The sequence below is a fragment of the Montipora foliosa genome, chromosome 6 (assembly GCF_036669935.1).
Source record: "Montipora foliosa isolate CH-2021 chromosome 6, ASM3666993v2, whole genome shotgun sequence".
Classification (NCBI taxonomy): domain Eukaryota; kingdom Metazoa; phylum Cnidaria; class Anthozoa; order Scleractinia; family Acroporidae; genus Montipora; species Montipora foliosa.
This window is the reverse complement of record NC_090874.1, coordinates 33,849,143-33,861,981: the sequence shown is the minus strand read 5'-3', so window position 1 is coordinate 33,861,981 and position 12,839 is coordinate 33,849,143. Positions and strand designations below refer to the sequence as shown.

Sequence of the window (12,839 nt, the reverse complement as noted above, 5' to 3'; positions counted from 1 at the left end):
CGTTGGGTGCCCCTGCGCCCTCTCGGGCCAAAATGGTGTTCAAATGCCCTACCGTACCGTCGGACTAAAGAAGAATCGTCGTCAGCTCGTGTCGTCTTAAAAGCTTGCGTATAAACATGGTAACACATGTTTCGTGACCCTTTATATGATGATGCCGTTTTTTCCAGACTTGAGCTACTACAAAAACACAACTTTAACATTGAACCTTTTAAAAGTAACTTGAAAATTGAATTAAGTCGGACAATGTCAATAAGCAAGTATAAGCTGCTCTAACTCCGAAACATGGCAAAGGTTGTTTAACGAGGGAACTGTATATTTACCAACAACAGAGCATAGAGCGTTTACTACCGCATGTATTTCAAATTGTTCAGTGTCGGTTGATTACCTCTAACAGAAACGTACAGCTTTCAGAGCTTTAAAAATGAAATGGAGGGTGTGAAAACGTACCGAGGGGGACATTGGGATTTTCGGTTATGTGGTTTTGGCTATTTTTTGGATCGGTTTTTCGGTTTTTGTGCCAAAAGACTTCGCTTTTTCGGTTTTGGTGTTTATTGCGGTTTGCGGGTTTTTCGTTTTTTAGCATCTGGTTTTCGGTTTTCGTAAAAAATACTAGCGGTATTTCGGTTTTGTTATGCGATGTGCTTTTTGGGTTTTTCTGTTTTGTCCTATTTGGCTTCCGGTTTTTCGTAGATTTGCGCGGCAATTGATCTCGAATAGAGTGTTATTTATTTATTTATTTAATCTTTATTTAACCACGGTGCAATTCATCAGCAATATAAGAAAAATATGTACAATTAAAAATTTATAGATAAAACTATGTAAACTACATTAACTATCTTACTCAATATCATACAATAAAAGCTGCTTTCCATGAATGCCGTGTTTAGAATAATGGCTTAGATAACCTCTTTAATCAGTCGTTTGAATTGATTGAGGGACTCTGCTTTCCTTAGCTCTAATGGCAAACTGTTCCACAAAACTGCGCCACTTTTACCTTATTCACAGAGTCTCTCAAACAATAACCAGAATCGCGATGGACAATTTTCAAGCAGAGATACTCAGTGCTAGTCCCTGTAGGGACTTAAATACCATTGTTGCTCTTTCAATTTGCCTTTGAGAGACTAGGGATTTCCATCTTAAGAGTTCAAATAAATTTTTGACATGAGCGTCATAGTTAGAGTAGGTCAAGACACGGGCTGCTCTGTTTTGTAGTTTTTGCAGTTTGTCCTGCAAAGTTACTCCACAGTTTCCCCAAACAATATTGCAGTAGTTGAAATGAGGTTGTACAAGGGCCTGATAAATAGAATGTAAGGTTCCATAGGGTACAAGATGCCTGTTTTCACTCACGTGATCAGTAGCCTTGTTTTTCCTTCGAAACAAAAAAAAAACGTTTGAGTGATAATAGAGCTCAATTCCCGGAGGCGTCACATGCAAACACTCTATAACCGCGAAACGCCAAGGTTGTTGAGAGGAATGCGTGACAAACTAAATGTCACGGTAGGGGATCACGCGTGTCGAATGACGCCCGAGTTGGTACGGAGTGGATGAAAATAAAGGACCCCATGAAGATCTGAACGAGCATGAAACTGATGAGTGAGAAGCTAGTGACTCTGATAAAGGCCAGCAAGAATTTGATGAAAGTAGTGACGAAGTCAGTGCAGATGACAACAATTCCCGGGGCCAGCAAGATGAATTAGGGACATCGACGAATTTTCTCTTTGGTGCAACGTCGCGATATGGAAGGGCGGTGCCCGTGGGGGAGGAAGGGGGGGGGGGGGAGACTCCCATATAGAAAGGGGAGGGATGCTCATCGCTTGCTTAGGGGTGTAAATTTCGGATATTGGTCTCACTAAGAGTGTTTTGGGCAAAACGCAATCATATGTAGCCATGAAAATCTCCTTTAGAGTTGCGCGCAAAGAAATGTAAAGGTGTATATTTACACTTTTATATTTCTTCACGCAAGTGAAAGTATTAGATGATAATGTCTTTGCCATCATTAAAAGTCGCTGTATTTTTTATTTTTCTGTGTTATAATATAGTCTCTTTAGCGGTCAAAAACGCCCAGATTGGTCTCCTTTAAGGGTTTAAAGTAAAATTTCCGACGAGCATCCCTCCCCTTTTTATATGGGAGTCCTCCCCCCGGGGGGCGGTGAGGTTCAATATTCGACTCCTGTTTTAAGTAAGTATCTGTTTATTACCACATTTAACCTTTGAGCAAGTTCCTGCTGCCATGTAAAACAAGGAACAAACAGTACCGGTTAGCTTCCTCAATGCAATCGCATGTCAGTAGACCAAGATTAAACATTCCATTCGAATCTCCAAACTGTCAGGTCGTAGTTATCAAATAGAAATGTTCAATTAGAGAGTTTTGATCGAAGTTTCCAGAGCTTTAGCTTTTTGCGATTGCAAACTTGCAATTTTAGAGAGGACTTGTGTGCAAATTCTCCTAAGTTAACTTGGCTCCATTACCAGCTGCTTTGCGGAAAATGAGCCCACAAAGTCCTGGCTCGAGAGAGCGGCAAAATAAAGCCTATGATTTTAGCAGGTACAAAAAGATATGAAGGCTTTAGACAAGTCCATGACATTCACAAATACTTTGATGAAATAAAGTGTCAGAGTAGTTTGCTCTGTATGCACCACTTGTCACCGTTGTATCGGTTTTCTGACGGTTTTGTATGCGGTTTGGCAAATGTCAAATTCCCCACTCCCCGGGCGCATAAGATGGTCAAATGTCCGGGCTTTACCCGGGGGGGATGTTGAAGTTTCGATTTGATCGGCGCATAACGAAATCTTACTTTTTTCTACTTTTGTAACAGAGTATTTCTATTTATCTACCTTTGATTGTATTTTTATTTTTGCCGGAACAGATACTGCTTACGGAACAGATACTGCTTACCTGACGTGAACTTTTTGCTAATGCAAAAAATGGCAGCCTAAACTATCTGGACTTTTGATAGCCTGCAGAGCAGGCGTTTTTGGGGAGGCATATGCTTGTTCGTAATTGGCCACCATTTTGAAAGCACACACCCGGTAGCGGATTGGGACGAGGGGCGGGGGAAGGGGCGGAGTATTTCTCTCCCCTTCCCCCACTACCATTTCATACTGTCCTCTTCTCGCTGAGTGCAATTTTCTTGACTCGCCTCAGGCCTCTGTTAGTCTCGCTATCCAAGATGTCGATGATTCTTACCAAAACAAAAATACGTCTACTTTGCAGGCTAGACTTTTTACAGAGTATATACTTCGATTCTTCAAATTCACCCGCCCTACAATATTCCTAGATCCGCCACTGCATACTATGCTAAAGCAATGGATGTTGAAGCAGGAACTAAAGGAAACGCAAGTTCAATTTGTTGAGCAATGTGGCCACTGTCTTTTGGAAATGTAACAATGTTCTCCTACATAGAGTTTCCCAGAGCCCTTGGGTCGATCCGAGGCTCTGGTGACGAGAATGTGTTTAATGTCAACGCTGTTTTACGTAATCGCAGAAATAGGATGAAATGACTAGATTGAATAGTGAGAAACAGGAATTATTGAAATTCATGAAGGAACTGAAACGGTGTATTATCAATGATAAATACATCTAGGGAAAAATTTGCTTAGCATTGCCGAAAAACTCTTGTGGGAACAAAATTGGAAATGTTGAAAGTATTAATAATCCCCAACAAATCAACTACCCATGACATGGCTTTGCATTTTACGAGTCTCCTTCTTGCGATAATTTACTCGAAAGTTTAACACTTTGAAAGAACTGAAACTGACAGTCTCAAAAACCCAGCTAAAATATTATAATAACTTGAGGACATAATACTGTCGCGAGCCTTTAATTTGTTGCAACCACACCGATCGTTCAAGTATTTGACTAAAGCAAGCATTGCAATCTCTTGCCTTAAAAGCTGTTAACGCGGCGAACATTTAAAATTGCTAAAATTAGTCTCGTCACATATATTGTTCGGCAATTAGTTCCATACTACTGGAGCTGCCATTTTAAAGAAGCGATCACCCATGGTCTTGTTAAGAATATGTATATTATACTAAAACCATTATTTACAAGTGATGGATATTTACCGAACCGCGGTGAATATTTGTATCCATCCTCTACGGGTTTTCATGAACTCTCAATGTAACCAGCTGCAACTTGGTTTGATAGTTAAATAAATTGAGTATTGCCCTGGTAAAGCAGAGCCCCATTCGAGCCTGGCTGCTCCTGGGAGCGCTCATAACTGCTGGGATCACTTGAAGACTCAACAGCTTTCATCTATGTCTCTCGAGTCAAGCATGTTTACTAACATATTGAAAGACAAAAGAAAAAAAATATTGCAGCCAGAGCATTCTAGCCTGCGAGCAAGCTCTCTCGCGGATTGCCCGTGGGCACAAGCTGGGCCATTCCGTTACATAATGCTGCATGCATTGCGTAATTATGTAATATGAGACACTGCTCGCTGGTGGCATAATTCACGCTCCCTGCCAAATTAAAAGTAGACTCCTGGGGCCTGTTTCTCGAAAGTCCCGAAACTTTACGGGCCATTTTCGGGTGTCACATTCCCTTTGTATCTCGAGAACGGAGAAGATTTAAGTCGTCAAACTTCACAGTCATGTTTCTTTTAGTTGCCTTGAAAAGATGTTAAAAGATCGGCTTTCCAAAACAAGCGGTTGGCAGTTTCACAAATGGGTTTTCGGGACTTTCGAGAAACGAGCCCCTGATTAGTGCGCTGCCCGCGGCAGCTTAATTTGATAAAGAAATATGGACAACTGCACGACACATTCGTCCAGATAGCTTAACGGCTTAAATTTTATTAAGTAATTCTTTGTTTTCTTTACTCTATAGCCTCGCGCATCGATAATCTTCAATAAAGATTTACTGCGTTTTTACTAAAAACTATAACCATTCTTGCCTTTGTTTTCAAATAACAGAGTCATGTCAACACCTATAATGATTATCATTTTAGCCTAACAACAGATGCTGCTAACCAAATGTGACAAAAAGACTAATAACGCGACCCGCGACATTTAGCAACACTCAAATAATGCAAATTGTGTCGGGGTAAAGTATGGATCGATATTGCACTCAGTGCCCATTAAAACGATCTTACCTAGAATTTAGCAAACTAAGAAACTCTCTTTTAAATTAGGTTTCCGTGTATGTCATGTATCATAGCCGTTGGAAAAAAAAACATTATCTTGATAAAGACTTGTATTTGGGAACGTGATACGTTTTGGGTCATTGGTCAGAATCTTGAAAATTACATAAAATATTCATCCAATTCATTAGATTGACATTTAGAATTGACAGTTGCTCTGAAGCGAACATGTAAATTTGACAAATGTATTTTGTTAAGTGAAGACACCAACCAGTGAAACTGATGGCCATTGAACATACAGTTTGCTTTCTAACGTTGTGACATCGTTAGTATTTACCTGGGTTTATTGTCAGACAGAATGTATTTTAGCTAGAAAGAACCGGAGAGTGTTCAAGTTACCAAGAGCAATGTCCAAACATCGTAAATATAGGCTAAATTGAACAATAATGCCTCTAGCACTAACAGGATCTCCTGAAGCAGACAGAGAAAGCAGAACTTACAAGGACGTACAAGAACTGTTGCTGCTTCACAGGCACTATGAAAAGAAGGCTATGCATTTATTTAGAAAAGGATTATCGGTCGAGGAAAGTTCAGACGTGATACGTCGATCTCACGCTCAGCTGTCTTCAAAAAATTCTTCGTTGGACAAAAGTTCCACTGACACGCGTGAAAAGCGTAAGGACTCGACAACACACCTATACTTCAATGACAGAAATTATTTGACGCAGTTACTTTTGAAGGACACCGGTCAAAGTGTGGATTTTGTTGATCGTTCTGTGGCTCCGAAGAGGACCGACACTCATTCTCGCACGCAACTCCGGTTGCCGAAATTGGATAGTATACCTCCGGAAAATAAGGAAATATTCTACACAACACTTCCCAAAATGCCTCCTCTACCGAAATTAAAGGAGAAAAACGTTGCGCCGATAAAACTGCATGGGAAAAAGAAACGAAATCACCAAGCTTCTTGCAATGAATCCAGACCGTTTTCCGGCTCTGCCGAGAAGTGCTTGAGTATTAGACAGTTGCCTAGAGACCATTTCATGCTACGCGACTATGGGGGTTCAACCTCTTCCTCGATGTTGAAAGTTCCGAAAATTTCCCGTTCCTCAAGACCGTCAGAAATAGAGCTAACTTCAGAGGGCTCAGCCGACGCTGACAAAGGTTGTGTTTGGATAGTTCCTGTAGTCAATATTGATGTTCCACCTTTTCGCTTAGAAAATTGGAAGGAAATTGAAAACGAAGCCGGCTTTCTGACCAAGGGAAATAAACACTCCATAGAAAAACAACGGATTCAAGTTGGTCTCCATCGATCAGAAAGAAAAGAAAATGAAGATTCAGAACCAAAGTATAAAAGAAATGTGCATTTTAGCGAATTTCTACACGAAATTCATCTTTATTCTCCTAATTCTACTTCACAAAGTGCGAGGTCTAATGACGGTATTTAAAAGAGAAAGAAATGAATAAATAACAAATATGACACTATTCACTGAAGACGAAAAGAGATTATCTATATGTTGGCTCAGTGTAATTGTGGCTGTATGGTTGTTTTTTAGTAGGAACTTGAATTATCGTGAGCATTTTTCATATCTGCATGTTAAAGGTTGGCACTGATTGGTTACTTGTAAAGTAATTTGTTCATGACATGAAACGAGTGAACGTGTTGCTGTGTTATTTCAATGTTTTTCTTGATGAAGAATGAAACTGAATAACACAACTGAACCAAACAGTACTCAGTGATCACTGCTCTCATTAGCCAGATCGAATCGGAAGTGCACAAAGTTCCATCCTCACCAACAACCTCTTTTCCTAATCCCGGCCGGCTTGGCAGCCTGCAAATGAGACGCCTGCCTTCAGTGCACTGGAGCTTCGCTTTCACCCCACGCAGATCAGCACGAAGCGGCTCTCGCAAACCACAAAGAGACAGTTTGCTACCCAAGCAGAAATAAAAGACCAAGAAACAAGGTGTCTTTAAGGTCCACCTTCAATCTACAGGTTTTTCGATTGTTTGTTTTTGTTACGGAAATTCGCATTGCTTATCATAGCGATCTAAGTGGACGAATTTCAGCTTTGGTGGAATTTTCACATTTGAAAATTTTCCGCGGCACTCAATGCCTGTCGGTTGAAGGTGGACCTTTGAATTGAACAAAAAGGAAAGCTACTTCAGTAACACTGAAATAAGAACCATTTTACAAGAGTTGTTACATTACACAACACACCCCTCGAGCATGTTTCAGTGAAGGGGAAAAATGAATGAAAAACTGAATTAAAATTGCTTTGAAAGATCATCGACCCTATGCAAAAATGGCTGCCTTTAAATTATTCTTTTGTTCATGTTCAAAATAGCCCAACTAACCTCGTTCGGGATAACAAATTCTTTAGAATTTTTGTCTCAAAAACGAGGTTAGTTGGGCTATTTTGAATATGAACAAAAGAATAATTTAAAGGCAGCCATTTTTGCATAGGGTCTGTGAGGAAGAAGTCTCTATGCTGAAAGTGTGAAAATTTGTGAACCGTTAAGTGAGCCTCGATTATGCTGTAAATTGACCCGCTGAAAGGTTTCTTTTAGTTAACATAAAAAGAAGGGTGGTTCATCACTTAAAATGAAAGGAAATCTAAGAAGAACAAGTTGCATATCTGCGTGAACTTGGGTTTTCCTGATGTCCTGGATCGTCAAATGAAAAAAAAAAAAAATGAAAAAATACAGTAGAGATTTTCCATATGTTCAATCATAAATATTCGCGCATAAAGTGTTCTCTCGCAGAGTTCTCTCTTAAAGGTCGCGAACCGACCAGTTCCGAAAACGCTCGACATCTTTTAGTGACTGAACGAACGACGTGTTTATTTGTTTGTGCATTCATATGTGGTTTGAGCGTACTAGACACCATATTTGTGCTTACTCTCAAAAACGCCAACGTTCAATGTATGGCTTAAACTTCGCGCATGCACTATACAAGATGCATAACCTTGCCACCAAAAGATGGTTTTCAATCACGTGATGAGACGGCTATGTTGGTGAACAAACAATAGCAAATTATGGTTCATGTTTTGCATTATAACAAAGTCAAATTCCCAAAAGACTTTTTTCTCTATTGTTCTGTGCACCAACATGGCCCCTGTGACGTCAGGTGAAAACCATCTATACGTTTTGGTAAACTTCGCGCATGCGTTTCATAGATTGAGTGCGGTTTGTGATTGAACGTAAAAAAAAACGAAGCCGAAATTTAACCTCGCGGATTTGCCCTGGAAAGACCGAGTAAAAATTTAAATATCGATGCCTCGAATAGAGTGACAGTGTAGAAGCATACATATTTGTTATTTGCCAGCGCTGGGAGCTATCATAGCGAAAGTGAATTATGATCCTGACTAGGAAAACATACTTCAAGAAGACAAATGTTGAATTCTATTTCCACGCCTGGGCTGGCCTAGGTCGGTCCGTACCCTCGGCCTATCATGTATACTCGAGAAAAGAGGCGTGGAAATAGAATTCAAATAAAAATACAGTATTCACTTTGAAATGTTCAGTTTGTTAGTCACTTACTGCATTTACTATCAAGCGCGGTGCCAGTCTGCAATTAATAAAGTGATTTCAGAGAGGAAGAGAGAGAGAGAGAGAGAGGCAAAAAAAGCGAAGGATCGGTCGCTATAACGAAAAACTGTGACCTCGGTCTTGAAAAAGCTGGCCTTGCCCTGCGGCCTCGGGCAGCATTTTAAAGACTTCGGTCACAGTTTTTCGCTATACGGACCAGCTCCCGTTATGGGAATCCATAATTGCTTGACTCTGCTTAAAATACTTACATTTTACGTTGTTTACGACACTTTTACGCTGTTATAAAAAGCTTGAAAAGTTGCCGCAAAGTTGGAAATTTCGGAGCGGTCCGTACTCGGGGTCCGGATGGGAAACCCCCTACCACTGCAGCACGCACGATTAGCCGATCGGATTCAAGGATTTAGCACTACGGACCGCTGAGAAGCTGGGGAAAAGAATGTAATGCTTGTTATGTTTATGACCTGTCACCCATAACCAAAATAAGTAATAACCATAATAATTACATTTGCAATTTTGGTTTTGGTTTTACGACACTCGATTGAAACTCGCTCTAATCGAGTGTCTTAAAACCAAAACCAAATGAATTACTTTGGCCAATCAAAAAGGAAGGAGACAATCCAGTAAACCAATCAAAACTCGAAGTAATTACACGTAGCCGACACAAAGTGCAGGAAAATGTGCACGCGCGAGCCACGAGTGGTTTTTGTTTCACCTCTGATTGGTATAAAAAGTCGTACGAGAACTTTGAACCAGTCACTGAGTGAAGTAATGCAAAACCAACGAAATTCGCTTATTACTTTCGACACTCAATTGAAAACCACTCTAAGTTGGTAAATTTGTCTCACCAAAGACAAAATCCTTTGATATAATTGGTACACGAAAACAAAAACATAAAATTGAGCTGAAAACAAGCCGCCATCGCTACACGCAAAACAAAAAGAAAGAACTTGAACATCTCCGTCATAACAGGTTCGTTTAGTAAGAAGCTAATGGCCTTGCCGCTAATGCAAAACGAAAACCGCCGTCTTTTAGCTGCAGTGACACTTCTAGTAATTAAGATGTATTCATGAAAAATATGAGGGACGGACTACGTGTTTTTGAGGAGGAGAAGAGACAGTCCATTAAATTTTTGAGGGAAAGTTGGGTCGGCGCACAATTCCTTCCAAGAATGTTGATTGTTTTTGCATTCAAGTTGCTGTCCCTAGGATTTTTCGCACCAACACACTCTTTCCGAGGTCTTTCACCCTGTGCGAGGTCTATCAGCATGAAATGCCAAGAGCAAGAAGGGCGGAGAGCTACATTTCCAAAGGGTTTAATCAACATTGGGTTCCCCATGGTTCTCCTGTGCTTGGCCTTAGTATTTTTGGTACCATTCGGCTTAAGGTATCCCCTTCGAGTAAGCAAAATAATTTTAGTTGTATTTTTTAGTACAATCCGCGCGTTCTTAGCTTCGGATTCAATACTTGCACGGGCTAAACTTCAGCATACCCGGCCACGATTGCGTGACATTAAATGCATGCTCCCGCAGTCCCGATGTCGATGAAAGTTTGAGCTGGTAATCTGTGGCTCCCGCAGTCCCGCACTCCCGCAGTGGAAAAAGGATGAATATGAAATGGGGATAAAACTACTGCTCCCGCAGTCCCGCACTCCCGCATTTCATATTCATCCTTTTTCCACTGCGGGAGTGCGGGAGCAGTAGTTTTATCTCCATTTCATATTCATCCTTTTCCCACTGTGGGAGTGCGGGACTGCGGGAGCCATAGATTACCAGCTCAAACTTTCATCGACTTCGGGACTGCAGGAGCAAGCGTTCAATGTCACCCAATCGTGGCTGGGTATTCTGAAGTTGCTCCCTTGCACGGCAGTACTTGTTATGAGATATTTATTGAGGGAGAGCCAGCAGATGAATTGTGAAAACAAAAATACAGTAGCTCTATTCGTCGCTTTCCTTGAAGTTAAGGTCATGAATAAGTCATTAGGGTTTCTACAATTAGGCTTGAAATTCTCACTTCATTTTAATAATGTGTACTCTCGAAACAGTCGTGCCTAGGCTGAACTTTTCTGATATGGAGGAACAATGTGTGGTGCGGAAAATATGCGTTGTAAGTGACGGTTAAAAACTGTCTGTGCATTCAGCGGGTCGTGTCTTGAGCTGTTTGCATACAATTTAGAGTCAAAATCGGAAAGGAACTTTGCAATAGCCCATTTCCGAGTTGCTGCATGCCTCAGTTTCAAAGCGAGTCCTGGTACACAACCATTCGAATGGAAATGACTTGCGTATTCGTATGCAAATCAAACTCATTTCCCTTTCAATAGTTGAGCACCAAGACTAACTTCGAAACCGAGGCAAGCAGCAACTCGGAAATTTCCCATTGTGGTTTTGTAGTCTCTGCGGATGTTGACTGGCTAAAAATATTGCGACCCGCTCTCAGCCAATCAATTATAAAAGCGATACCATTTGGGAATTACAGGAATCTTCTCGCTCTTGGCGCCAGGTATTTGATTTAAGTTTGATTGGCTCATTGATTTCCTCCTGTTTGTTTTCTAAATGGCAAAAGCTTTTCCTTTTATTACATTAAATTAAGAGAGGATATTTTCCTCTTCGAATACCTCAATATATTATGTACAGTATGTTGCCCAATAACCGACCACTTCAGTTTAAAACTACTATAATTTTCCTTTCCTAGCCGCAAGAGTATTGAAATGTGGCCCTGAAAAAAACCATTAAGTCTATAAAATGATGAAAACAAGATTTGCGTTTGTACCTTCGTTTCCGTGGTGAAATTTGCATGTCTACACGTGTCTATTACTGCCCAGTATCCGATCACAGTTAAAACAACGCAATTAATCGTAACTTTCGGCGGGGAAGAGATGTTCTTCTCTTCCCGCCCGATGTGAGGGAATCCGGAATCCAGCAAACGTGAGCCTTTGGAATCCGGAATCCAGAGCGTGAATGCGGAATCCATTGTATGGAATCCAGAACAGATTTCGATGGAATCAAGGATCCATGTCGGTGGAACTCGTGAGTTTGGAATGCGCAATCCATGACTCGGGATCCGGAATTCCATTGCCTGGGATCTGGAATCTGAGGGCCACATGGATTTTTTTACATTTAATTTGGCATTAAAATTTCTAAAATATAAATCGACAAAGTAAGCGAGCGTCGTTATGCAAAGTGTGGTGTGAAAGCAAGACGCGGAAAATAACTCCGCGCGATAAATCAATGAAGAAAATTTCAATTGAGTTGCATCAGAATAGCATTACACTACACACAGATCAATTGAAGTTAAAGATATGAAATTAATCACCACTGCACTGAGGTTATACAATGATTTTTGCACAGTAAACAAAAACTGGTCGTATTCTGGGCACGCTCAGTGAAAGATTGTTGATGATAGTTGCCTCCGTTATTCCTCAAACCGTACATTTCAGGAAGAATTGAAAAATGTTCTAACTACTTGAATTCTTTGAGAATACTCACTGAAAATATCGAAAGGTTCCTTCAAATTTAAAAATATATCATGATTTACAGAGTGTCTGACTCTTCAGCAGTAAAAACTAATCATAAAGTGTCACTCACCTGAAAAGAACGGCGCCCTCTGCAAATGATCCTAAATCTTAAAGCCCGCCAAAACTTGCATCTCACAGCGTAAATGTTCGGTTTCCTTTCGAATACTTCGTTTTCCGTAAAGTAATAAGGGCGTTGGAAAAATTGAAATTATTTTTTACCTGGTCGGATCATGACCTTGTACCGGTCGGATACTGGGCAACAACCATACAAGTAACCAGATTTTGACCAAACAGACTCTACAATTAGATGAAAGGTAGAAGTGATCATTGCACTTAAGTGGACAATTTAAGCAATTGTCTAGACTTTTTACTGACACCTGAAAAAAAAAAAATTTTCAGGTGTCGACAATTGCTTGAACTGTCACTCCCACCTTTCATTTACAATCCACACTTCAAATAAATACAGGCTCTACAATTATTTGAAAGGTGATTGTCTTATAGAAAATAGTCCCCTGAGAGGACATGCGCTTACGGGTAATGAATGTTACACCGATTCACAGTGTCCCGATCTAATTGTTTAAATGTTATTTGTAATCGAAATTGACAATGAATACTTTGAATGCTTTTGGAACCTATGGAAGTTTTGTAGTGTGCCACTGCTCAGGGATAGGGTGTAGGATGTCCGTGTCCTTGCTACGAAA

General features: G+C 40.5%; 1 protein-coding gene across 1 annotated transcript; it reads left to right on the top strand.

The window, feature by feature from the left end:
• The first annotated feature begins 5,267 nt into the window (after window positions 1–5,267).
• Window positions 5,268–7,366, top strand: LOC138009009 (uncharacterized). Its single transcript, XM_068856305.1, has one exon. It carries the CDS (start codon window positions 5,525–5,527, stop codon window positions 6,524–6,526), a length of 1,002 nt encoding a protein of 333 aa, XP_068712406.1. The 5' UTR covers window positions 5,268–5,524; the 3' UTR covers window positions 6,527–7,366.
• Window positions 7,367–12,839: the final 5,473 nt, after the last annotated feature.